This window comes from Xiphophorus hellerii, chromosome 5, assembly GCF_003331165.1.
Source record: "Xiphophorus hellerii strain 12219 chromosome 5, Xiphophorus_hellerii-4.1, whole genome shotgun sequence".
In the NCBI taxonomy this organism is placed as follows: Eukaryota; Metazoa; Chordata; class Actinopteri; order Cyprinodontiformes; family Poeciliidae; genus Xiphophorus; species Xiphophorus hellerii.
Genome location: NC_045676.1, coordinates 16,528,746 through 16,556,656, shown reverse-complemented (window position 1 = coordinate 16,556,656; position 27,911 = coordinate 16,528,746). Strand labels below are relative to the sequence as shown.

Below are 27,911 nucleotides of genomic sequence, written 5' to 3'. Positions count from 1 at the left end.
TTTTGTGTTCCTCAGTGTATAAAAGCACATTTACTGAGCACCACAGACATAAAACTACATGCAATATTCACAAGCCAGGATATTTGGAGAATCTACAGTAAGGAGCTATAAAAACAGTCACAGAAAACAGCAAAGTAAACCTGCTAAAAACTAAAGAGAATATATATATATATATATATATATATATATATATATATATATATATATATATATATATATATTTGTCCCCAAAATGTTTAGAATGCACCACATGAATGGCTCAAGTTTACAGTATAAATTACACCAGATAGTGATAAAAGCACCAATAAGATGACAAGTTAATTTTCTTTCCAGGTACTTGAACTAAGTACAACAGATGCATCTCCATAAATTACAATATTATTGGGAACTTGAATTATATCAATTCAAAACAGACTCATAAATTTATTTTGACAGTCTGACATATAGCACAGTTTTCTGTTACTTCAGATTGCTATGGCTGCCAGCAAATAAAAAATAAAATAAAATTCATCTTCTTCTACATAAGACCAATAAAAAAGGTTTTTAAAACAGATATGGATATAAAATGGCTTACACAATGATGGTGTGTACTGCTGACTTGGTATCAGATAGCAATGAGTTATTTGGCCTGATTTCTTTTTTCTCTACTTTGTTGTAACTACTCCAATAACAATAAAAATAATAATAAAACATATTGCTGATGTTCTCAAAAAGTATGAAACATGTTTTAAAAGACTATATGGCTATAAGAGTTTATAAGAAAAGCCTCACAAGCACAAATATTTCTCTCAAGATAAAACTTTTACACACCACTTCATTACATGGATACATTAAGTAGTGCAGCTGTATTACCGAAAAGCACAACACAATAAATACATTTATTCAAAATGAGTATCATGAAACCAAAAATAAGGGAAAGAGCAAATTAACAATCTCAAACACACTGTTAGATTTTAAGGTTTGCTACAATCAATACTAAGACCTTAAAATGATCATTAGATCTTTTGAGACTTTTTACAGTTCCTTATGTAACTGCTCCAATATTAATTGATGTAAAGTTGAGAGGAAGGAAAACGTTGAGTAAACTCTTGAGATTCAATGTAAATTTTCCATTCAGTGATGATTTGAGGACCCAAGTCATCTGTTGGTTTTGATCAACTGTGTTTTATAAAGTCCAAAGTCAGTACAGTCACGAGTCCCTTCCTGCTTTCCTTTGCTGACAAGCTTTAAGGAGATGCTCACAGATCTAAAACTCTTAGACAACCAGCGGAGTATTATCAACAGAAGCACCAAACAAGAAGAAAAGCTGGAAGCTGTTATTTAAGTAAGCACCTCAGTAGAGCCATGGTCTAATCAGCATAATGCAACACTGTACTGATGCAGAAATTTATGCAAAAAGCCTCAACAAAGACATACTTTAACATAGACCCACATTTCAATATGAAAAAACTTTTTGATTGTTTTTATGAAGAAAAGCTAAGAAGCTAATAAATTAGTTTTCATTTGCAGTAAGCCATAATCACTGAAAGCAACAGAAATAAACACTTCAGATACACCACTCTGTAATGGACCTATTAAATGGGTGTAACTGCTTTGCTCTGAATTGCTAAAATAAATTACATCTTTGAAGGTATTCTAATTTACTGAGATGCACCTGTATATATTTGCTATACAGCATGATCAGATTGTAATTTTTAATTTAATGTCTGAAACATTAAACTCAAAAATTTTTTAAAAAGTGCTCTTAGAAACACTGACTTCTTAAAAATGATGGATGATGTCGGGTGATTTTAGACAGTTACCGGTAGATGAACTGTGAGTCTCTTGTAGAGTGTATTCTGGTTTTAGTGTGAAGGCATTTGAAAGTGGTGATAAGCATACTTTTCAGCACCGTGAGTCTTAGACTTTTGAAAGTCAGTGTTTTATGCAAATATTAGAAATTTTGTAAGAAAAATAAAGCCACCATTAAGAGAAACTTTGTTTCCAGCTGAAAAAGTTCCTTGTGTGTTAGACTGAAAGCACCACTGTTTTTCTGGTATTGCAATAGTTACCTCAGTAGGATCAACTAGTAAAGCTCGGTTGTGTGAGAGTTGAGAAACGTAGCCCATTTGTTTTTCCATCACATGGTTGCCGATAGTAGGATTTGATGCATGTGGTTTGGGTTGCAGCACCTTCAAGTTCCTTAGAGGTTGTTTTCTACACAAACTGACTGTAAGGCCCTGTGACCTTGGTGAATGCATATGGAGTTGTGATGACATGAGTATTAGTTGTGAATGATGATGATGATCCTTCCATTAGTGCCTTTATGAAACGCTTGTATGGAGGTTCTCCTGTAGTCTCTGAAGACTCTGAATGCTCCCGCTTACCCCCTTTCTTGCTGCTCTTGCTCGGAGTCCCTTCCCCGCCATTCCTCTCTGCATCTTCCTCCTTCTCGCGAGCCTTTTCTGCCATCTTAGCTTCCCACATGGCCAGCCCATGCTTTGCCTCATTCAGATTCTTGTGCTGGTAGAAGACAAGGGAAATGCGTGTTGGGTGGTTGCGGTCTGGGTTTTTGAGGGGTGTTGTGGCATGTAGCTCTCGTTTTGCACACTCAATGAGTACAGAGCCATGACTTGGAGCTACAGCCACACCACCAATCTCAGGATCCAAGAAGTTGTGCTCGTTGTCTGACCACATTTCTGGTTTTTGGGGGATTGTGGGTGTCTGAGGCGTTCCAGGCTCCGACTTAATATTGGAGGCTATATGTCCACCATTGAGAAGACCCAACCGTGACTGTGTTTCAGGGTTTAAACAGCCACTGCTGATTTGAGCTGGGAGCATCTGTGGATTAGGAATGGCCATGTCTGTATTAAGTTGCATAGGGAAGGAATCACGGCCTGGGATGTGTGGACTCTGAGGCAAGTATGAACTTGGGTATTCTCCAAACTGATTGCCTTTACTTACAGTAAGTGTATAATCCATGCCACCATGAACAGAGGGTGCTCCTGTTAGGGTGTCAATGAACCGGGCATCTGAGGTTCTGTTGTTGCCAAAAGGACCATAGTGTCTCATGGGCTGAGGTGGACGCATGGCACTGTAACCATTGACTTGGAAGCCTGGTTGACTGTACCTAGATGGATAATTGAGCTCAAAGCGTTGTTGGACACCATACTGCTGCTCAGGGAAAAACGCTGGCCGCTGTTGGCGATAAGCGTCCAGCTGATTTTGGTTTGGTGCATAGAACTGATGGTAACTTTCAACAGGCATTCCTCCGTTACATTGGTGACCTGGTTGTGGACGATTTGGCCCATTCATGTATGAGTTTGGAAGTGAAGAGAGGAAATGGCTGGCAGGTGTTGATGGCTGAGCGAGGTACATGCTTCCTGGCTTTGGAGAGCCTGGAAAAGAGCCAGGACTGTTAGAGAACCTTGGGAGAGCAGTGTTTGGTGAGGAAGGGTAAGGGGGGCACATGGCCTGTGGCTGCTGAATTTGCTGCGGCATGACCCCGAGGGGATATGATGGGTGACCTGACTGAAGGGGGGCTCCCACAGCACCTAGAAAACAAAAGACCAAAGAAGAAAAAACTTATGAAAACAAACTGATTTCATGTCACGTTTTACCAATCCGTTTTTTCATTAAGTAGATAGTGCTGTGAAAAAGTATTTGACCCCTTAAAGAGCGTAAAATAGTGGTTATTGGTTGTTTTTGTTAAGTTCATTTGCCAGTCTAATCTACTGTTTTCACTTTGAGCCAAACTCTTGGTTTGGAGTTGGAATGATTGAAAGTTGCTTCTACTAAATGATTATATGCAGGTACAGGTGTAAGGTTTGTTTTTATCCTGTTGACTTTAAAGATGAGGGTGAGTCTGGGTACACCACTACAACACAGGGTGGGGCATGAATACAGTGGTTAGGAACACAATTTTAATATCACAATATCAATTGCATATCGCAGTAAAGCTCACATAAATCAAAAATGAATTTTAGGTCATATCACTGAGCCATATTTTAAAATGGGAGTTTCCCAAAAAAGTCTTTATAAAATGTTTCTCTACCTGTAAATGGAGTGCTCTGGACAGTGTTCTCATAAGTGCCAGCCTTTGACTTGGCCAAAAGGGCCTTTTCTGCCTTATCATTTGAGCTTTCCAGCATGGCATTCTTGTTGGCAGACGCTTTTCTCGCATCCAGTTTCTTCTGCCGGCAAGATTTGGCAGGCTCTGCAAGCATGCGCACCTGACGACGGAAGGCACTGAGGACTTGAATGGCCCCTGATTTTATTTTTTCCTGCTGGCCCTCCTCACTGCCAAACTCGTCAGTGCTAGAAGCTTTGTAAAGAGGTAAGACGTGGAGCTGCTCATCTTCTGGTATCTTTCCGATTTCTCGATTATCCTCCCTCGTTAATGTGCACACCTGGGAAAAAAGGTACATGCCAGAATAAGTTACATAAATGTAATAAGTTACATATGGATTACATACAGGTGCACTTTACATATTATATAGATTACATTTCTTTTATTTATACTATGGATATTATTCAGGGTTATTTGGTATCTCAGAATTTCATTTGAAAAAAAGTTGGAAATTGAGAAGAATGTTCTATTTTACAATTATCCCCAACTATGTGTTGACCTATTAACAAAAATCCCAATAAAAATATTTAGATTTATAGTTGCAACAAGAGAAGATATGACAATACTATGGGAGCATGAATACTTTGACAAGGGAGTGTAAAAACATGTTTCCTAGGTTTCCACGCTTACCACAGTGCTTCCTCCCTGCATGTTGTGGAGGTCTCTATGAGCATGGGCACAAAAATCCAAACATGCAGTCACTCCGGAGAAAGGTCGTCCCTCCTTGATCCCCAAGCGACAATCTGGGGCCCTGTGTTCATGTTCTACCTATGGACAATACCAAGAGGAAATACAAAAACTCAAAACCTTACAAAAACCCTGTCAGAAATGTAAGAACTGTCTAATCTGTCTAATCTATGTCTAATGGTGTTTTCTTTGTGCAGATCATTTTCACACACAATCCTTCAGATGTGTAGATTCTGTCACGCTATTATCAAATATGATCCTTTTTAAGACACATAGAGAAAAAAAATCTTGTAAATGATAAATGTTCACTTACAGCCTTTCCCACAGACAAATCAACTATAGTGCACTTTTTTTATGGTCATATTAAGATGTTTTTGCAACTCCTTATTTTACTAAGTGCCCTCATTAAAGTCAGAAAGTACAAATTTCACAACATTACTTTGAAATGATGGTCTAATAATAATTTAAAAGCCTCCTAGCTTTTGCTTATTTGATCTCAGCATCAACTATGTCTTTTATTAATGTGTATATTATTTTAGTAGATAAATAGGAAATTATTTGATGTATTGAGGTTTTATAATACCAAGATATACTCACCTGGTTTCCATAGGCTTCAGGGGCCATAATTTTATACAAAGGAGCCAGTAATGTTGCCAAATTCTGAAAACTTTTCTCAATATTCTCTTCCTAAAAAACAGAATGTTTAACATCAAGTTAAATATAAGTGTTTTTAATTTGGCTACAGCCATGATCCTCAACATAATTTGTATTAAGTACCTCTCTGACATCATCTCCTAGTAGCTTAAACTTCCTTGGGATTTTGCTTCGGGCAAACTTGCAGCCATTATAGTACATGCTCCAAGAGCAGCCAAAAGAGAAAGACGCACCGCTGGCTTCAGGATTAAAGCCCTGGCATGCACAGGTCCTCCTGAAAGTGTACAGGTAACATATCTCTGTGTTAAACCAACTTAGAGAGAGTTGACAAAACAAACTTAGCTAAAGTACTTTGAATAACAGAATAGATTTACACTGTGGGCGTATAACTTGAACATAATGCATTTCTAATATTTAAGTATTCAAAACAACTAAATATCAAGAAGTTATTTTATTTAAATAATCAGGTTAGAAAATATATATATATGAACTCATTAAACAGTGATGTATTCAAGCATTTATTTCTTTAATTTAGATGACTTGCAGCCAATGAAAACCCAAGATTTAGTTTGTCAGAAAATTTTAATATAATATAAACAAAAGGATCAGCAGTACAGTATGTTCATGTACTGTACTGTATATGTGCTCAAAACATTGAGGTTCATTTTGCATCAATTATTGCATCAATGCAGTATGACATGGATTTAATTATAAGACACTTCTGAGTACTGCAATGCTGTAACTTACTCCTCATTGAAAGCACAGCGTCTCTGCGTATGAGCTCCATGTTTTGTTAGAGTTTCACTCAGCTCGAGGTAGAGGCGGTCAGCCAAGCTGGGCTGGATGCCTTCCCAGACCAGAATTACAATTATGATGCAGGCAGTGTCACATCTGTGACCAGTACGCTCACGCACCAAAACCAGTAGCTTTTCCTCTACACTTGCTCGCCGAATCACCTGAAACAGAGCACACACAGGTATCACAGAAATATTTAATTGCAGCCAATTTATCAGATTACAAATAAAATACAAAAAAAAAACTAATCTTCAGACCCATTTGGCTATGGGGCATCCTTGTGTACTTTTCCCCTCCTTGCCGGTGTAAATTACTTTCTCAATCCTGATGGCTCGTCCAGTGATGCCAGACCTTCAAAACATAATAAAACGTTAAGAAAAACCTAACAGAAGTTGTAAAATATTGTCAGCTTTCCTCTAATGCTCTTTTAATTTGTGGATTACCTTTTCTCCATCAGCTCTCGAATGCCAGCAACAGTAGGTGCTGAGCCCAAATGAGTGTAATATGGACCTTCATCCTTCTCAATGATTTGATCTAAATTAAATAAGGCATAAAATGTTAAGATTTACAACCTAAACCATTGATCACATTTCATCACCCACAGGATGAGACTTACCAACACAGTGGCATGATGCGATCTCATATTGAGTTTTCATGGGGGTATCCAGAAGATTCTTTACGGGGGTATCTAACAACTTCATGGGGGAATCTATGAAATTTTTAAGGAGTTGTTCCTTCTTGGGAGTGGAGAACAGGGTATTTTTCAGAACAGAAGCTGTTGTGGCCGTTGAGTCTGTCCCACTCATATCCATGTTTGTTGATAGTATGGTGACAGCCCCTGAGGATTCCACTTTGACTTTATTTGATGAATTAACAACAAGAGGTTTCTTCTCGAATAGATTTGAGAGCTTGTACTGCCTCAAGCTTTGTTCCATAGAGGCAAGAATGTTCCCTGGTTTCTTGTCTTGAACACATAGTGATTGTTGACTTTCAGTCTTGATCTTGACCCCACCCATCCCTGAATCACGGGCCATAAACGGCTGTTCCTGCTGCCGTGAGGTGGGCAGCTCGAATCTGGGGCTGTTTTCCAGTTTTACAGCTCCAAGGTTTTGTTTGGAGTCAACTGGGCTTCGAGGGAGTTGAGAAGGGCCATGGCGTTCCTGCCTTTGTAATAGACGCATGCGAAGAGCCGCATGCCTCTGAAAGTCAACATGGGGACCTGCTGGTCCCAGAGGTAGTCGAGGTCCAGTTTGGAACTGAGTGCAAGAAGCCCTCGTCTGCTCCTCAGCTTTGGGATACATCCGTGTTCCTGACTGTTGGCTGAACAGACCCTGTGGTAGGTGAGGTTGTGACTGTGAAGAAGTCTGGGCTAAGTCCACCTGGTTGGGCTCATGGCAGTGGTTGTTAGGCTGCTGTGGTTGAAACTGTTTGAGGTTTTGGCTGCCTGAGTTTTCAAGACACTGTCTTTGATGTTGTGGTTGTTGCATCTCTGTGTTATTGTAGGCGAATGCTGATTGGTCAGTATGTTGATGGTCGTTACTGAAAGGCTGATCTGGTTGAAGCTGGTGTTGGCCTGGTGGAGGCTGGCTGCGAGGTCGGTAGGTAGGAGATTTGAGCTGCTGGGCTTCAAACTGTGGTGGGTGGGACAGCGGGCGTTGAAGATGACAGTGCTGCTGTTGTGTTGTTAAAAACTCTACTGACAATATCTCCTGCAAGTCTTTGTCCTCGTGAAAGTGCTCTGATTCCATTGGGGAGAGGTAGCAGTTAGATTGCTGATTCTGAGGGAAGTTTTTTGTCTCAGGCATTTTCTGGAGTAAATGTTGCTGCATCTGAGGTGCTTTAGAGTTGGACTGCTGCCACTCAGGGGCAGTGTTGTGCTGAACTGAAGCACATTGCATGTGAGCAGGTAGGCAGTCTGGCTGTTTTTGAAGCGAGCTGTTAGACCCTCGGCTGGTGTCTGTAAAAAGCCCTTGTGTCTGCGTTTCGCTGTACCTTTGCGCTTGGTTTGGCTCCAGTATCTGGTTTTGAACTGGGGGGCTGGTGGTCTGCTGTTCTGACTGAGGCTTAGCTCTCCACAGCTCTTGCTCTTTTGCCTGGGATGCTGTGCACTGCGTTGGCTGCTGCTGGGAATGTGAAAGATTCCTTTCTATCCAATTAGTTTGGCTGGGAGTGGAACATGAAATGTTGACTCTTTGTTGATGTGTATCCTCCACACCGTTTACTGACACAGAGTTACTGCTCTGCTGGAGGCTGTTTCCCATTTGACCATCAGGTTGATGCTGTCGCCCAGAGTTATCCTGAAAATTCTGACCTTGAGTCCCATACTGGAGTCCCATGCTGGTGTCATGATACAGACCAGCTCCATTGTCATTTTGGCTGTTCTCATTTGCACCAGAAATAAGAAGAGATCCATATCCACCTGCCTCTGCAGCCTGCGAGGGGTTATTGTGGTTCAGAAATGACCTTGGGTTGTATTCCTGCTGGGTTTTTGTATATTTACCTTGAGGGTTTGTGTTATCTGGAAAACATTGTGCCCCACTGGGATGCTGTTGTGCCCCCAGAACTATCTCTTGACCAGAGCAAGATGAAAGCTGTTGCTGTTGATTTACTCCAAAGTTACTAGAATATCCATTTACTAAATAGTTGCCAGAGTTGTAGCTGTTAACACCTTCTGCGGATGTTGCAGGTGGCTGCTGCTGCGACTCTGACAGCCCTGAGGTTACAGCAGGAGGTTGAGCACCTTCACCAACCGAGCGTGTGGCGAGTGAGTCATTGACAGTATCCAGCTGTGATCCAGATGCTTGTGTTGCAATAGAAACTTGCTCAGGATAATACTGAGACAAGGTTTTTTCCAACAGATCACCGGGAGTACTTTCTATGGTTGAGGAAGATGATACAGCACCATTTGGAACAGACTTATTTCGGCTGAAAATATCCCTGTTAGGTATGTGACAGTTTCTTATATCAAAATTAATATCAGTCTGAGCAGAAGTCTGTTCCATTTCAGTTTTCTTTGTCAACTCAGAGAAGTTTTTCACAAAATTACGGCTTGAGTCACCGTTTTCTTTCATGTCACCATCTACTTTTATTTTCTTAGTTTGGTGGACCGCTAAGGACTGCTCTGCGAATCCATGCTTCAACTCTCCATTCATTAAGTCTCCGTTCATCTTGAAGAATCCCGATTGGAACAATGCTTGTTCGGAAGCAGGAATGTTGCAGTTCTCTCTGTATCTCTTCATGGAGCCAGCAGCTTTGCTGGGTTCATAATGTACCGCACCAGTAATCCAGCTTTCACTGTCACTGATCTGCACAGTATCCTCCTGTGAACACCGAGCTCCATTCTGGAATTTGTGAGAATGATGGTGAGATGTTCCGAACTGTCCCAACATTAAACTTTCTTCCGCCTCATGTTTGGCCTCTTCTGTTTCCATCTGTCCTGCTCAGAGCCCATACATCAGGCTGCCCTTTGTCCCACCTGCAGAGTAGAAAGACAGCATGAAAAGGTTACTTTGAATATTTTTCAGATGAAAACATAGAAACAATCTTCAATGCAGACTACAGCCTTTCTAATGATATTACTTGTTTCAACCAGAAGAATAAACTGCTTAAGTTCATAGTGTGCAAATATTTTTTTTTTTTCCATTTTTTTTCTCCGAAGAGTTTTTGCGGCGCTAGTGGCTCGTATTTTTTTGTACAGTAGGCAGACAGGAAGGAGGGTGAGGAGAGGGGGGAAGACATGCGGTAAAGGTCGTCGGGACCGGAAGTCGAACCCGCGACGTCCGCGTTGAGGACTAAGGCCTCCAAACGTGGGGCGTTTATATTAGAATTTTCTGTGCCTAGTTTTAGTTTTATGATTTGTTTCACATCATTTCAAACCACAGGCTGACACCACATATCAGCACTTCTTGTGTTAGAATAAATAACATATATTGCCAAAGGTTTATAGTGTTCTTGAAGACATGAAAGGTTGCGCATTCATCATTTTCAGTCAATGTTAAACACATAATTTACACATCATTTTCAGGTATTTAGAGATAGGGCGAGAAGCTCGACCAGTCAGCTTCTCACCCTACAGAGGAGAGTGTAGGAGTAGAACTTCGAGTCAGCTGAGTTGGCTTGGGCCTCATTTCCAGTGTTTTTGGGCACGTCTTTTTGGAAGGAGGTTCCAGGGGACCGCCCAAGACACGCTAGAGAGAATATGTCTTTTGGCATTGACATAGTCTATGTTGACATAGTCTCAAAGATTTCAGCTTATATATTAGGGCTGTACAATATTAGTAACACTGGCAAAACATACTATTGGCACACAGAGTGTATGACACTTGAAATACAAAACTTTATGAAATATTCCATCCAACAGCTCTGCGCATTTGTGATGTTTCACATATTGATATGTGATAATGACTGCAATTTAACATATTATGCTGCTTGGCTTGTATATGTCCTGAAAATATCAATAAACCACTGGAAAATGTATCTGAAAATATGATAGCCAGTCCATACATCATGGGGAACTGATCAGATAATCACCTGAATCCAACAGAAAATGCATGAAATCTGGGAATGAAAGTAAAGGTTTATTATCCTAACATTAATTTATGAACTCTACCCAATTTAAAACATTATTAATGTGTTTAGGTTGAATATAATGTGATGGTTATGGATTTTGGGCTATGCAGCAGCCAGTGTCTGGACCCAAGACAAATTTCCTTTGGGACAACAAAGTTTATCTTATTAAAAAATGAATTAGATTTTTTTAAGGTATGAAACACTGCATTTCTGTTATTTATACTATGGATAAATTTCTACAAATAAATGCTGGAATTTAGGAAAATATTGTTGCAGCAACACAGCAAAGTGAGTAAATTCTACTTCCCTACCCCATGTAAATCTCCCTTTGTTTTGTATGTTAATCAGCAACTCTGTCAGGACATGAACACCAGTGTCAAGCTGCTTTCAGGGCAGCTCCGTTCCTATGGCACGCTCCGTGTTTTACAAAGCACCAAAGAATCCAAGCAGCTCGTCACTATTAGAGACGCCCATGTAGACCAAGAAGAAAAAATCTTTGCAAACCCAGAACAAAGCCAAGAAATCCCAGCTGTGTGTGCGTCTATCTGGGCTTTATACAGATATACAAACACACACAGCTACCATGCTGTGATTTAAACCCAAATTTACAGCAGTGCTTAATACTTACATAATTGACAGTGTGATGTATTTTTGCTCTACAAGTAACACAGTAAACTAAGCCAAAGATATACTGATGAAATGGCAACATTGGATGTTTCCTATAGGTCATATGTGCTTTAATCTATTTTGGCTTTCTAATAGTAATAAACACTGAACTGCAGTTTGAATTACTATTCACAAACTGAACTCTCCAGTAAGATTTTGTTCCAGCACCAGAAGTCAGTTTCTTTGTTTGTGTGCTATTGTTTCTCTCCCTCTCTGTCCGCCTTCACCTCTACCCTATAATTACATGTCAGATTCTTCTCTACTTATGTTGCCATTTATCTTTTTCTTCCTGTTAAGTCTAATATCTAACCTAGACAATCATCAACCTTTCTACACAGTTTTGCACATAGTATTTTTTACCTAGAACTAGTCAGTCACATTGCATTGTACAAAGTCCAGAGTAGAAAATGAGCTTATTAATAAAGTTAAAGAAAAAAACAAAATCAGAAGGGTTATTTAGAGAAAAATTTAAAATGAAGACTGACATCAGTAACCTGCCTTTGTAAAGCTGTGCCACAGTTTTACAGATTGTGCATCCAATAATAAAATAAAATATACCGAAACATTTTAAGCAACAAATTGTGATGCTTAAAAGTGACACCTGCTAACCTAAAGTGTGAACAGCAACACACTTTAGGTTGTCCACAACTTTTATTTGCATCAACATTTTTAGTAATATAAATTTGAAATGGTCAGTAAAGAATCTTGAATATTCAGTAGAAATACTCTGCAGTCAGATGGAGTGAAATGTTTCGTCTTTTGATGTGATTATGCTATGTCTGTCGTAACAGCTGTGTCATGTTAGTCAGCTGTCAGAAATTTAGAATTGAAACAATTCATAGTGAGATGATAGATGTTTATCGAGATTGTCTTTCTCTGCCAATATGATGGCAAATCATTACATGCAAACTACATGGTGAACACTTCTTGAAACTAGAAAAGTTGTATGTTAAACTAGTAAGAAATAGCTTTAACACTTAAATGACTTTTTGTGCTGACAACTTAATAGTCTGTTTATATACCAATGCACTGAAGACAGGCATCCATATTTTTGGTTAGAAGCATATTGTTTGCTCCATTCAAAGGCTCAGGTTAAAATATGATGTTGCTAGTATACACCCTAAGCTAGGCATGGACTCACACTAAAAGCTTAAGTAAACATTTTTTTAAATCACGGTATTTATACAAATAAATTGTATATTACTATCTAATTCCTTTTATTCAAATGTTTGCAAACAGATGAATTTGTCTTTCTTGTAGTTTTCTTTCATCCAGCCAAATGCCAGTGTGCAGCACCAGGTGGGGTGGGGCAACACTGCATTATTTTATAATGGTGCAGCCATAGAAAACCTCTGTCACTTGAGCACTTTCTTTGGCATCTCACTGAAATAAGCTGTGATCAATAAGAATGCTATGATGAAAAACATAAGTAACATTTTAAAATCATTGTTTACCTTGTTTTTATTATTACATGACACAATGTCTGCAATAAATATTTAAAATTGAACATCTGTTCCCTTTCTGCTGTGTGATTTGCCTTGGACTGAACTCATATTCAAACTGTTTTGTCCTCCCAAAGAAAGTGCTTGTGAGATTTGAGGCCTGTCACAGCGTTTGTAGTCTGTTTGCTGTTACTTGGCAGCCCTATGTGACATTCATCATTCCAACAGCTGCTTGGAGGCTCAGGTCCCTGCACTTTCAAGTTCAGACCTTAAGGCATCTATTGTATGCTTAAAAAATCTTAAGGCAAAAAAGAAAAAAAAAGTTTCTTCAGTCACATTCAGTTTAGAAAAATAGAAAAAATATATAGAAAATGCATAGAAATATTGAACATTTTAAAAACAATTTTTAAATGTATGTTTAGGAGCCTGTAGCTATTTAGGTTGTAATGTCAGGCACAAACCAATGATTGTGTTTAAAAGTGGATTTTTGTCCCCTGAATTTTCAAGCTTTGTCCTGCCAACTTATCATCTACTCACCGATATTGTGAAGTAAAACAAAATAAAATTGATTTTAATGACATTATACTCACATGTATATATTAAAAGTTCACCTCTATGTTAAAAGATAAATAAAATCTGCTGCCAAAGCTAAAAGAAAGGTAGATCTTGGGCAGACTTGTAAATCAAATACACATGCACTTGCCAAGTCACACTAGTGTTTTGTTCAGTAGTTTTAAGAATAGGCCATAATGTCAAGTACAAATTTCCTTTGGTGAGAGGGTCTGGTTGTATTTTCCTGTTTAAAAGATAAGAAAATGAAACATGTACAAAGTCTAAAGACTATAAATTTTTGAAGGGTTCAGCGCAATGAGAAGCCAAATTACTTATACAGTACAGACCAAACGTTTGGACACACCTGTCTAATTCAATGGGTTTTCTTTATTTTCATGACTATAAGGCAAGAAATCCCACTTATTAACCTGACAGGGCACACCTATGAAGTGAAAACCATTTCAGGTGACTACCTCTTGAAGCTCATCAAGAAAATGCAGAGTGTGTGCAAAGCAGTAATCACAGCAAAAGGTTGCTACTTTGAAGAAACTAGAATATAAGGGGTATTTTCAGTTGTTTTACACTTTTTTGTTTAGTGCATATTTCCACATGTGTTATTCATAGTTTTGATGCCTTCAGTGTGAATCTACAATGTCAATAGTCATGAAAATAAAGGAAACTCACTGAATTAAAAGGTGTGTCCAAACTTTTGGTCTGTACTGTATAAATGTGCTTTTTTTAACACTTTTATAACTTTTATGCCACTATTATCAGTTCATCAACATACTGTATTTAACTGACACAATCCTATAATTTTCCCTCTGTTGAAAATAAATAATAATAATAAATAATAATTTTACCATAACACAATAACAAACAAAAAACAAGAAAATGGATTGAGTACATTTTCAATATGAGGCTTGCTAATTAGCATATTACACCAAATGTCAGTGTACCTTGTTTATTCTGACAGCATGGAGAAGAGCTAACAGTGATATCTTATCCTTAGCAGTCCTTTGCTTGCGTAATTAGGTCAGATGACTTGGATAGCACTGTTTTAGTGTCCCCATGGTAAACAATCAGCTCGAGCTGCTGCTCCACAAACCTAATGACCTCTGGCAGAATCGTCACCACCCTACAAGCTAGTTGACTGTATGAAAACAAATGATAAAAAAAAGACATGATTAATTTCCGATGATTATTTGTCTTTTAAAGATCAAGATAATAAGTTCTGTTTTTGCAAAGATCTTTTACAAAGATTTGAAGTTTTGCCAAAGAGAGAACAACTCTTTCACTGCTTGTTTTAATGCACCGCTTGATTATTGCATTGTAGGCAGATTGCATGATGACAGTTCATGATGTATAGCTTGCTTGTGCAGAGAGAGGGACTGACTGCACTGGAAAGAGTAATTAGAAATAGCTGATACAGTAAAAATAAATTCAGAATTCATAACATAATTCAGAACCAATATGCTAGCTAAGTGTTTTGTTAGTGTTAGCTCAAATGCTGAACAGGCTCAACTGTACTCATGCCCATTTATGGTTTGCATAGTACAGGGTCTTTTGATCAGGCAACTTATGCTTGTGATTTTTGTCACATGGCACACTCACGCTGTGTCTCTCACATGCTTGGTTTTACATCTGCTATCTCTATTTTCTTCTCTATTCCTCTCAACATATGACCCTGATGAAGACACAAAAGATTCCTCTGTCTGCATATCTCCTTTCTCCTTGGATGTTGCTTCAAGTAAAACCAAATTAAAGGCAAAGTAAATTTTTGCTAGGTCTGGGTAAAGTTGTACTGCATAAAACTGAATGAATCTAGGACAAAAAAAACAACAACAACTAAATGGAACAGTTTGTTCTGACCTGTGTTCAGTTGCATTCTGACAATGTGTTTTAGTGGGATTTTATGTAATTGACTCACAATAAAATAACGAAGAGGAATAAAAGCCATACAGCAATTTTACAAATGAAAATCTAAGAAGTGTGCCATGCATTTGCGTTATATCTGGTACTCCTAAATCAAACTCACTGCAACCAACTGTCTTAAGGACTTAGCTATTTAGAGAAGAGTTGACCCATGTGTACCGTATTTATCTTTGTATAAATGCAGCTGTTCCATGAAAGCATCAGAGGTTTGTTGGAGAAGATTAGACAATAAACAACCTCATGAACACCAAAGAACATAGCAGACAGGCCAGAAAGAAATCTGTTCAGAAGTTTAAAGTAGGTTTGGATTGTAAATCAAAATCCCTAAACTCATATGAATGGTTAATCCAAAATATGTAAATGTAAAGAGTATCTGCAGATGTATAAAAATGTGCCAGTTCACCCTAACTGAGAGGCCAGGCAAAGAAAGCATCAATCAGCTACAGAAGTCCCCAATAACAGTACACCACAATTCATATAGGGTACACAGCAAACATGAGGAAGAAAGTGCTCTGGTCAGATGAAACCAAACTAATTATCCAATATGCAATGCTACGAGGACAAAAATAAATAAAAAATGCAAATAAGAGCATTTTTAAAAAAATGTTAAAGACCATGTATTGCATTACACACAAATACACACTGCTTGGTGTTGGTCTATCACATAAAATCCCAACAGGACCTGAATATTTAATGTGAAAACATCTGAAAGGGCATGAACTCCTTTGCAAGGTGATCAGGATCAAAGTTAAACATTGTTTTCTTTGGTATTTCACAAGACAGAAACATTTCAGAACAAACCTTTCTAAACCCTACATATTGTTTATTACTTTAAATATTGCACAAATCAACACAATGTGATTAACATTTGCTAACTGTGAAATCTCTAAACCACCTTGATGTATCCCTTGGAATTCATTTACTGTATATTTTGTTACTAAAATGTGCCTCTAATGTTTAGTAAAATAAAAAATTATCATTAGGTGCTGTACCTTATAGACTATTTATATGAAAAGTTTGATTGCTGAAAGGTTTTTGGTGCATGCTTTTCTTTTTGCATTCAACTATAAACATTTTTTTACAGTGGAAGACAGCTCTTTTATATTTGTTTCCACTCAGAAGCAGATGCATATGAAGGTTATTACCTGAACATATGAAGCTGGATGTTCAGTTATACACGTGACTTCCATTAATAACAACAGAAGTTGCTGCACAGCCTTCTGTGTGGGGGAGGGGATTGTCTTTGGATTGCACAACAACATGGCAGTTCTCTTTAGCGCACCTCAGCTATCTGCTCTGGCGTAAACTTTGGCTTGTGACGTAATGATAGTTGCATCACTTGGCAGCCAGAAGCAACGAACCTGTTTGTCCTTCCTGTTCTGTCCTCCCCCAACTAATTCGCTGACCAAAACTAGGGCAACTCTGCAGTTAGATTTAACTTCCCTAGAAACTAACCTCTGGTGGGCCAATAGCACATTTTTAAAATGAAACGAAAAGCCCTAAAAAGACTGCACTTGTCATGCTACCCCTGATCAGACTAAAGAACAGTTTTATAAATGTTAAGTGTAACTTTGTATTTTCCTTTGAGTCAGACGACAATGATAACAGACTCAGTCAGAGACAAAGAGGACATAAACTTCTGTTTGTAATTCCTTCCCTGGAGAGCCTCCTCCCCCTCCATATGAGGAAAGGTTTCTGTACAATTGACATTGTTCTTTATGTGTAATGCAAGACAGATGTGGCTAAAATGTGGAGGTTCCCTCTTCAGTCTTTAAACTCGCACAGTTTTTTGTCCCATAAGCTTCTGTAGTTGTAGTTTGGTCACATTTTAAACAATAAACCTTCTAGACAAAGACTATCCAACCACCAAATACTAAAAGAAATAGTTGAATACCAGTAGATTACAAATAAACATCAAGTTCAACTAGTAAGCTAACCTTAAGTAAAACTGAAATTCAGAATGATAAGAAGAATGCCTTTCTTGTACAGAAGCACAACAAAATGTCACGTCAGTACAGCCCATCCAATACAAGTAAAATTCGAGGTGTCACTATGTTATACATACAAAAGGCATAACATTTTCTAAAGGCTTTTATTACACTGGAGATTAACAATTAATTCCTATTGCTGCTAAAATACAATATAATATACAACCTTGTGATTGTTACATCTAAAAGGTTATCTGTAAAATTAAGTCATTGTTTTGATTTTGACGTATAAACAAAAAACAGAATAGCTACACATTTTAGTGCTTTACTTCTTGCACAGAATATTACACCTCAACACAGCTCTGCAATTTAGAGCAAATAAATATTACACTTTAGGACTGCCAATAGGTCTGAAAACTTTATAAGGATATTTTGGGGCTTTTCTTCCAATAATGATAAAAAACCTGTTTAAAATGTGCCACAGTCTATTTGGCAACACATATGTGTACGCACATAAATACTGCTCCAACATAAAAACATACCCATTACCACTTCTTAAGTACACATTAAAATACCTCTTATACTAATAACTGCCCCCCCCAACAACAATAAACAGTAAAATAACAGTAATGCATCCCTAATAATAAGCTGGTATTACCTAGTTATTCAGTTAGGGTATCAGCTCAGATATTCTGCTGTTTAATAGACATACTGCTCCTAGTTTGTAAACTGCTGTTTCACAAGCAGAACAAAGATCTAGCTTTAAAAAAAATCTGACTATTTGAACATTTAAAGGTCTAAGATGAAGATCATTAAATGTTGAACCTTGTTGTTTTACAACATGTACCACAAGCAGACTAGTCTGCTCACTGCCTTAAAGGGTCAATTTTAAAAGAAGATGGTTGGTAAAAGGGAGAGAAAGACATTTGACCATCACTTCAATCAACATGTGACTGCTGGAGCTCAAGGAGGAATCTAAAGAATTTGAGTTTATAGATTACACTCGCTGCCATCAAAAGAATCCATTACAACAACAAACTCCAATACATGTGGCACAGCATAGAAACAAACATGGGACAGAGCACTGGGTTCGAATCAATAGTTAGAAGGGTTAGTTTGTTGGTCAGTGGTTGGAATGCCTTTTAAGGTAAAATTTAAGTGGAGAGGCGTACTGTGGTGGCGCAGGGGTTAAGCATAATGCACATATGGAGGCCTTAGTCCTCGGTGCGGATGTCGCAAGTTCGATTCCTGGCCTGGTGACCTTTGCTGCATGTCTTCCCCCTTCTCTCATTACCCACTTTCCTGTCAATTCACTATCAAATAAAGGCCACCAGAGCCAATAAAACCTTTAAAAAAATGTAAATGGAGAAAGTGAGTAAAACACTTTCTCACTTTAAATCCTGATATTAAAAGCAGTATTTAAATGGTATATAGTACTATATTTCAGTGCAAATGCTCAGAGTACCTTTTTGTGTAACGTTCAAAGAGCCGTGGTAAAAAAAAATAGAAAATACAATACGCACCATTTGAGATTTACTCATAAAAACCACAGAAATCTACTAGATAAAGGAGGGATATGCGGCTAGCTTTGAACAATTTTTCTACTTTTTGATGTGCAAGGTGGAAATGACTAATGAGTTTCTTTCTCTTGGTACCTAATTAAAATGAATATCACCTCTTGAGAACTGTGTCAGATTTCTACACATATTGCAAAGTATAACAGTATTAATGTCAACTTTTTGATGACACAAATGTGACATATACATTTTTAAGAATTGGGTTAAATGTCAGTGTTTTGGCTGATGACTCACAGACTCTTGAGCAACATGTCAAAGTTAACGCTTACAGAAGACAAAACTTGAATCCCTTTTTCTGGGCCATGAGTAAGTCAACTATTCTTTTGCCTTTGCTGGGGATAAACCCCACCTCTGTACATTTCTGACAAAACGTGTTTAACCAGTTTTCCAAGAAAACTACAACGGCTTGTGTGTAAATGTCACGGCGGTATGTGCTGCTTTTGTCTGCTAAAACCTCTCTGATCTGCTCAGCATTACAAAGTATTTAAATCCAGATTACACACACACACACATACATTTATTACTGAAGTTCTGTAGTTACCTTAACAGAGTTAAGATTTTTCTTCCGTGTGTTTATTTTAGCCGTATGGATTCACCATAATGAGCCTGAGTAGAACAGTTTTTTATTCATTCAATTTTGCTCCAAGAAAATTTAAAATGTTTAACTCTTGGTTGAACATTAGCTTACCTCTAACTTAAACCTTCTAGACTTTGATTTTTGTCCTGTGTAGTTACCACAACCTGAAAACACAACCTGTCCGGTCTCACACAGAGACTAAACCTTTTTTGTGCTTTCAAACTGCATCACATGGAGACTTAAGAAATGAGCTCCTGAGCGTACAAACCCACTGACCTGACCCCAGTCACTCGCAGTGCTTTCCCTCCAAACTGCCTTCCCCCTCCTCCTGAAACTGCCTTTGTCTATGCAAAAGTCAATATATCTGACCGACGTGATGAGTTGTGCACTGAGCAAAGAAACTTTCTTTCTGAATGCACAGTGGCTGCAGCAGCCTTATGAGCATTTACCTGGACCAACCATTACCCCAGAAAGGTTAAAAGCAGGAATAGGTTGTGTGCACATGTGCTTTCTGATCCTACCAAAAGTGCTGCAAACCCATAAAGCTAATTTTGCACTAATCCTCTCACATTTAAAATTGTACCAAAAGAGTGTGGAGTTGTAAAATTAACAGGAATTACCATAAAAAAGTGCTTAATCAAGTGTTTATAAGTAATTGAACATTGGAGTGTTTCTCTCATTGGTTTCCAAACAGCCTGACCTAAGCTGCTGTTGCTAAGCTCCCTCTTTCCCTCCACTGAGCGAGAGGCACGTGACTCTCAATGAACAGAAATCACAAATCCTCTGAGTGACGGGTGTTATTGTGATTCAGGATGTAAGTGTAAGGGCTGTCAGAAAACAACTATTTCAACCCTACATAAAACATAATTAAATAAAATAAAAGGGCACTGGCAATCATGTAATACTGAGAAAACTGATACAGCATCCACTGGATCGGTTCCACCTGCAAGTGTAAATAAAGGCACCAGCTGCCACACTTGTACATTCTGTCAATGAAACCTTATATTGAGCCCAAGTCCAGAGAGGTGGTTAGTGATGTCATGCAAGGCATCTGGTAAGTTATACTTTTAAAGGAAAATCCGGATCAGCTGTCTGGACTCCCCGAGTAGACAGCAAGGGTTTAAAGGGGCCCTAACCTAGACTGTTTACCAACAAAACAATTCATATTGGAGAGCCATTTTAATATAAAGTACACCAATCAGGACCATTCATTTAAAAAAAAGTAGAAACCAGGCTTTCATGACTGCACTGTGCATTAACTTTGAAAAGGAGTATGTCCATTATTAAACTGACATTTTATCTTGGCAAATTTTAGTAAGGTTTAGTATGATGAAAGAACAGTTTTTGTCTAATGAATGTTTGACCAGGTGTGAAAATTAGCCCCCGGTACTTAAACAATGCAGGTAAATTTAAGAAGTAATGGGTAAATCTCATCAACCAACCAATCACAGGAATTAACTTGACAAATGAACAGTTCAGAAGTGTTCAGTTTCTACAACTTATCTGTTGGGGGCAGCATTGTGTCTAAACTGCTGCAAATTCAGTTCAACTAAAAGAGAACGTAATGTTCCTGTAAATTGGGTGCTAGAAAACACAAACCTCCTCAAGCATGAACTTAAAGGTACACCTCTAATTTTTAATGGGAACTGTAAAATATTGAACTATGTGACGGGATAGTAATGTATTGTTTATATAAGGAACTTTATTGGATGGTAAAAATGGCGATCAGAATCCAATCAGTCAAAATAGAAAACAAAATTGTTACATTTAAATCCATGAGCACAAAATGGAAGTGAAAAGAGAAAAAATGGCAATGCATAAAAAAGAAATGGGGGTATGAAGTGGCAAAAGAACAACTATCGTTGACTTTTTTTAGAGCACACTTTTTTTGCAGATATATAATAATAATATCTATGTTTATATATATATATACATATATATATATATATATATATATATATAAATAGCTGAAAGGGCGTACGTATATATATACACGTAGATTAGGTAAGTTGTATACAGTATATACTGTATATACAGTATATATATCTTTTAGCTTACACATTTATGCCTAGTGGGGTCATGAGGGGTGCTGGTGAGTATCTCCAGCATTTCTGGAGATACTCAGAGAGGCGGGGTACACCCTGGACAGGTTGCCAGTTTTATATATATGTTTATGTATATATTATATTCAAATTTTGCATATAATTGCATCTGAAAAAAACAGTGGCTTCTAAGACTTGAGCATTTGAGTGGCAGATACAGGTTTTAATTTTCCATCCCTGACAAAAGGTTAGATATCTCAGACAATTAAGTGTTACAAAATATAGGATAATGTAATATAGTTTACATTATTAATTGGATGGAAGTGTAAGGAAATTAAGATTTTTTCTGTCACTCCTGCAGCTTTTTTTTCTTGTAAAATTCTCAAATGTCAAAAAAAAAAGATGTACGCAAGTTTTCTATATAAACTAAGACTTTATGTATCAAAGGGAATCTTGAAAGAAAAACTACTGGGGTGATTTTTGTTTTGTTTGTTTTTTGGTCTTGTTGGTGGAGAGTTAATACTAGCTTTGTTCTTAATCTGAAAAAAAAATCTGCCAGTATTACAATTCCTTGTTCCTTTTAACGAAAACACAATCCTTCAAATTTAGAGCAACATGGGGAAATGGCTTGTTAAGCTTTTAACCTGCTGCTGTTAATTAGGCCTTGGACAGCACCAATAAGGAACGTGAGAAAAGACCTGCTTACAGTCTTGTAACATAACTGGGCTTTTACTGTGAGTCTTAGCTTCTCGCGGCTTAAACTGGCGAAAGCAACAACCGAAGCTGATTGTCCAAGCGTAGGAGGATCGGCTTGGCGCGAAGCAGGAAGGGATGCTATTTGCTTTATGGCGATTACGTAACACCTCGCTTGCTTTCCTCTCAATGGAATGCCAAGGATACTGTTTGTAAACAGAAAAGCCATGTGCGTATCCTCACGTGGCAGAAGGTTTTGAGTCGCTGCCCATGCTGTCTCACCCTTGAGGTAAACCCTGACATCAATACATGTTCACAGAGCCAGCAACACTCCCTGCAGCCCAAGAACTCCCCAAATAAGACCTTATCATGCTCGACCCATAATTACGCTTTGGCTCAGATAGCGGCACAGGACATCATGGTAGAGGAAGACCATGGTGCACATTTACGATCGCATGTGATGTAGCAATTACCGGCCACACTTTTGTATCTCTTCTGAAAGACTGACTAACAAGCCTGCCACAGGCTAGGATCACAAGGTTTATCTTGAAACATTCTTGAGCCTACAGTAAGTTAATAAAAAAACAACAGATGTGCATCTTAAAGTAACCTCTAGTAGATTAGGTAAGTTGGTAAAACTAAGGCAAATCTTTACATGAACTCTTCAGCCATGTCTGATGCATAAGGTGGTCAGTTTTAAGAATGAAATAGCCTTTTCTTTTCCTTAGCAGAAGCTTGGAAAGTTTAAGTTCTGTGTAATGTTTATATTAAATTATGTGCAAATGTCTAAATAATATTTTTGCGAGTGATTCTTTTGCATTTGCACGAGATTGGGTTTTCCTTTTATTCTCTTAAAGTCCATGGAAAACAAACCCTCCATTGGCAGACAACAGAAATCAATATTGCAGCAATCAATACAACTCTTTGTACTCGCCATTTTGTCTTGCCATCATAAGCAGTGCATTCTAAAATGTCTAACCCAACAACACTGAGCATGCTTCTATGTCGCTTCTGCTGCAGACACCCCCTAGGTTGGAAAAATGATACTTGGGCTGGACGGAACAGGGTCAAAGGTGAGGGCATGGGCAACGGCTTGGGTATTGTAGCCAAACAGCATTGTTGTACTGCACTATGGCAACTGGACATTCTTCCCAAAGGTGATATTGTCTTTGCCCTAGGAGTAACTTAAAGGGGCTTACTGCCATGACGAAGAAACTATCCAACTGCGCGGCTTTATCTGTAGGTGTAGATAGATGAGATGAGCTCTGCACATGTGATTGATCTATGTGGCCCATCCCCCACTCAGCCCCCTGTAACCCTATTAATGCTGCTGCCCTTTCAGCTATTTATGTCAAAGCAGGCATGCAGAGAAAAATGAAAATTCCTCTTGTAAAAATCCCTGTTGTAATGTTTTTAGGTCATAATTGGCATTTGCAAGCTGTTCATTCAGTGCCAATGAAGACTAGAAAATTACACTTGCTAATGTTTGAGAGCAGTTTAATTCCAACAATGTGACTTATAAAATCCATTGTTGGACACTTTTAATGGACGTCATTGCCAATATTATTAAAAGGGGAAGGGGAGTATTGTTATTTATACAAGTATGTACATGCACAGATCCATCACCTGAAGTTATGCAGTCACAACACACTTAAATACTACCATATATAACAAGCTTAGGCACATGTGTTGACACTGCTTGCTCAGTGACCGTATTTGCTAAGTGGATTCGGTGAGTTCACCACAAGGAAATTTGTTGCTCTACATCTTTGTAGTTATTCGAGACAGGTACTTGCTCACAAAATGATTTTTGTGGTAAAAGACACATTGTTTGTTTTGATAACCACAGGGGGAAAAAGATTTATGAGGATGAGGGAACAGTAGGGGGATAGTGGTAATAAACCGTCATCAACTACTCTCATAAAAGCTTGGAAACAACAAGCAGCTGACTTTGTTTTGAACTCAAAGCCCTTCTTTCTTCTTCAGTGCCCTCTGTATCCATCCACCTCCAAGTGTGTCACAAAGATCTTCTATGGTACAGATGTCAAGCACATTGCTACTCGAGTTGGCAGCCTACACTGTTGGGTTACAATAAAGGTCAACCACCTTACAGACAATTTTTTATGTTGCTGTGACCTAAGGCTGAACTGCAGCTGTATTACAACTGCAAGCAGTAGAATACACAACCCCAATATACAAACCCTGTAGGAGATCAGTTTTATTCAAATGTACCATTTAGATGTTAATCTTCAAGAAGCTGTTAGTGAATTCGAGGAAAAACTAACAAATAATTAGATATTTACTGACAATGTTTAAAACATTTCCATAGTTTTAAACCATCTCGTACAGTCTAGTGACACCATTGCATAGTTATGCATAGTTTATCTGTTTATCCATGTATACTGATTCCTATTTGAAACATATTCTTATACAATGAAAGCAGTTCCTCTTTTAACGGCCCATAGGGGAAAATATCCTGAAAACAGTAGCCCATTTACCTGCTTTTAATGCATAAGAATATGCTTTCATAAGCAGTCAGAAAATGTTATTTCTAGTGTTTTTACTGCTTATTGTTCTCCTGAGACAAGTCTTTTTAAGTAAACCTCTGCTTCAAAATTAACATTTGTGTCCTTCAGTTAATGGTGTTGTAAGATTGGGTTTCATTTGATTCAGCGCTGTCTGACCTTCTCTTACTGCCTTCCACCACCATAGTTCTCCTGTTTTTGCCTCTCCTTGGGATTTGCCTTTGTGTCTGTGGGTGTGCGTGTGTGTGTATCATTCAGTGGTGAAAGCAACGAAAGCTGATTCACAGAGATACACACAAAGCCAGAAGCTATTTCTGCTCTGCTGCTGTGCAGGCGCTATCCCCCCTGTGCTGGACGAGTCCAGGTTGGACTTTTACTCTACCATTTATAACACAGGACATACAAAGCAGCAGATTTGACACAAAAAGATTTTAGATAGACTAAATAATAAAATATTGTTTATCTGTAATAGCCATTAATTACACATAAATATCTTTTTTTTTTCAAAACATACTCATTGAATAGTAGATCTATCCTAAAAACTCATATATGAGAACATGCATCTATTTTAAACGAGTTGGACCAGAGAGTGTTTTTATGAGGAAAAGGAAGAGGCACAGTGGTATTTAAATTATGCCTGAAGAAAAACTCCTGAACAAACTGTAGAGCTTTTTCTGTGATCCATTTAAAATAAGCACAGCAAGGAAACAAGATAGCAGCCTTCACATTCAGCTGGCAAAACCAAAAGAAAATTGTCAGCCATGTTGAAGCAGCTTTATCTAATATCCCCTCCTTATTATGTTGGCTCTTGCTTTTTACGGTGAGGGACATCTGCTCTGTCTCACCTGACCACAAAATGAAAGAAAAATACTCTCAAGGTTACAGACACGGACGGGTCAAAAGAGGAGTAACAAACTGAGCACATTCTTACCTTCTGTTTATGTCCCTCCACTTTGTAGAAATTCCAGCAAATTGTCTGGATCGCCTCTTTAACAAATCCTAAAGGGCAGCCATCTTGCCTCCTTCTGTTCTATGAAACAGTCTATGCTCCACATCAATATTCATGGAAACCAGTCTGACGTTGGCTCTCATCATCAGGAGAAGCCCGGGTGTCGCTGTTTTGCCGGCTGGAGGAGCACACTTGTGTGTCAGTCGAATGTAAGGCAGCTATGGTAAGTATAAAAGCGGATAAAATCTTGCTGTAGCTCGGGGAGAAGAGCCCCTCTGTGGTAACAACCTCTGAAAAGAGAAAAAAATTAATTCACAAAAACACTTTCCTGCTGAGTCCTTCTCACACAAAGATACAGGTTTTCTTTCCCCCCCTCAGCTCCCTCTTTTTTTTCTTCCTTCCTCAGCCGTACACAATAGTGAACACTTTGATGGCTGCCCTGAAGCACTGGAGTGGATTTCTGGATTACAAGACTCCACCCCCACAACCAGTGCACTTTTTGTTCAATATGCATGTGTCCCAACTGTCTGACTGTGGCAGAGCAGAAGTTGCCTCCACCCCTTCCTTTTCTCATACAGGAAGCCAAGTGACTCAGGGTTTTTTCCCTCCCTTTCTCATTGCCTATCTTGAGGTTTTTTTTCTTTCTTTTTTTTCAGTTGGAGGTTAAAGGACTTTCCATTTTGTATAAAAGAATGGCTTCACAGTTACCATCAAAAACAGCCGGTTTGGAGTTATTTCAGGCGGCTGCGTCTTATTTTGGAACACTGCTGGCTCATATTTAGACGAACTCTGCAGCTTGTGCACAGGAAGCACAGTTTGCCTCATACCTCTGCCAAAGATCTTCCTCCCCCTGTTGACACTGGCCACGTGGGCTTAAGAGAGATCTCTATCTCCTTCAAGCATTCATGAACTTTAACTATACTTTTATATATATATATATATATATATAGATGTGTCATGTTTCACACAGAGCTCAAGGGTTTCATGTAGTAGATCAGACACCCAAAAAGAGTTGGATAACACTTTCATTTTACCATTAAATTCCTTTTCAACTAACAGGTGTTCCTTCTCTGAAAATAATCTGCTTTTTGCTGAGCTTCAGGCTTAAAAAGGAGACCCCACCTCCTTCCCAGAAGCCCCGGCCAGGCTGTAGTGACATTTGTTGACTCAATACTTTCAGAGCAGAAAAGTAGATTTGTTTTTACACAGAATGGGGGAGGGGGAGAGGCAGAGAGGAAGGAGGAGTCAAATCTGGACTCCAGCACAGATCCTGCACAGATGGAATAAACCCTTCCTCTTTGGAGTGCTACTTATTACTTCTAAAGGGCAATGTGGTTGTGCAGATGATCCGATATCTGCTTTATGCTATAGTGAGAATAGTTTACTAAACAATCACAACTTTAAAACAGGACAGAAATGTCTAACCAGAAAGTAAATGCCAAGGAAACTGGAGGTGCAGCTGAAACTAAACATTTACAAGAATTTCAAGACATAACCTTTTTTTCTCACCGTCTGAGATTAAATCATACACATTTCCTTTTTTGTGTACATTAGGAGTAGTAAAATCTTTGTGTGTGATGGCAAGTGTGGTGAAATGAGAGAATATATTCAAACTACTACTACCACCATCTATAAACTGATAACTGTGATGCATTTGCACAAAATAATCATGATTTCCATAAAGTAACATTTGGATTAGACAGCAAGATAGAGTTTTTTGTTTTATTTTTAAATAAAATTAATTGTTTGGAGTTAGAAAAAAGTTTTAGGTATCCCTGCTTGATATAAGTTGGCAAGGTAGAGAAAGCTTATCAGAATATGGTTAAAATAGCACTTTGTACTAAGTTAAGCAACATTAAGTTTACTGTTTAAGAGTTATGCTTTTAAACAATGACTCAAAGCATAAAGCCAAATTAATTGGAAAGTGATATAGGGATAAGAAATTAAATTTTTGGAGTGGCTATTAAAAAGCTCTGATCTTAGTCATACAGACATTTTGTAGGCAGAGAAACAGGAGAAAGTTTCATTGGATTTAGTATCAGACAGAAAGAGAAAAGGTTCTGTCTTTTCAGACAGGATATGTAAACATCTGGTTTCAACTGTATAATAAATGTGTCTTGGACTTTGAGATGTTCTTGTAAGACCTACGACTTCTATTAGATAAGACTACTGACACCAAATTTAAGATTACTTGCAAATATGTTAAGAGCAAATA

At 38.2% G+C, this 27,911-nt stretch overlaps 1 protein-coding gene across 1 annotated transcript; it reads right to left on the bottom strand.

Annotated features, from left to right (window-relative positions):
* Positions 1-225: 225 nt before the first annotated feature.
* Positions 226-26,156, bottom strand: tet2 (tet methylcytosine dioxygenase 2). Its single transcript, XM_032564031.1, has 10 exons — positions 25,679-26,156; positions 6,861-9,719; positions 6,688-6,778; positions 6,502-6,595; positions 6,197-6,405; positions 5,573-5,723; positions 5,393-5,482; positions 4,739-4,876; positions 4,034-4,388; positions 226-3,533 (listed from the first exon to the last, which is right to left on the bottom strand). The coding sequence occupies exons 2-10, from the start codon at positions 9,673-9,675 to the stop codon at positions 2,197-2,199; spliced, it is 5,280 nt and encodes a 1,759-aa protein (XP_032419922.1). The 5' UTR covers positions 9,676-9,719; positions 25,679-26,156; the 3' UTR covers positions 226-2,196.
* Positions 26,157-27,911: the final 1,755 nt, after the last annotated feature.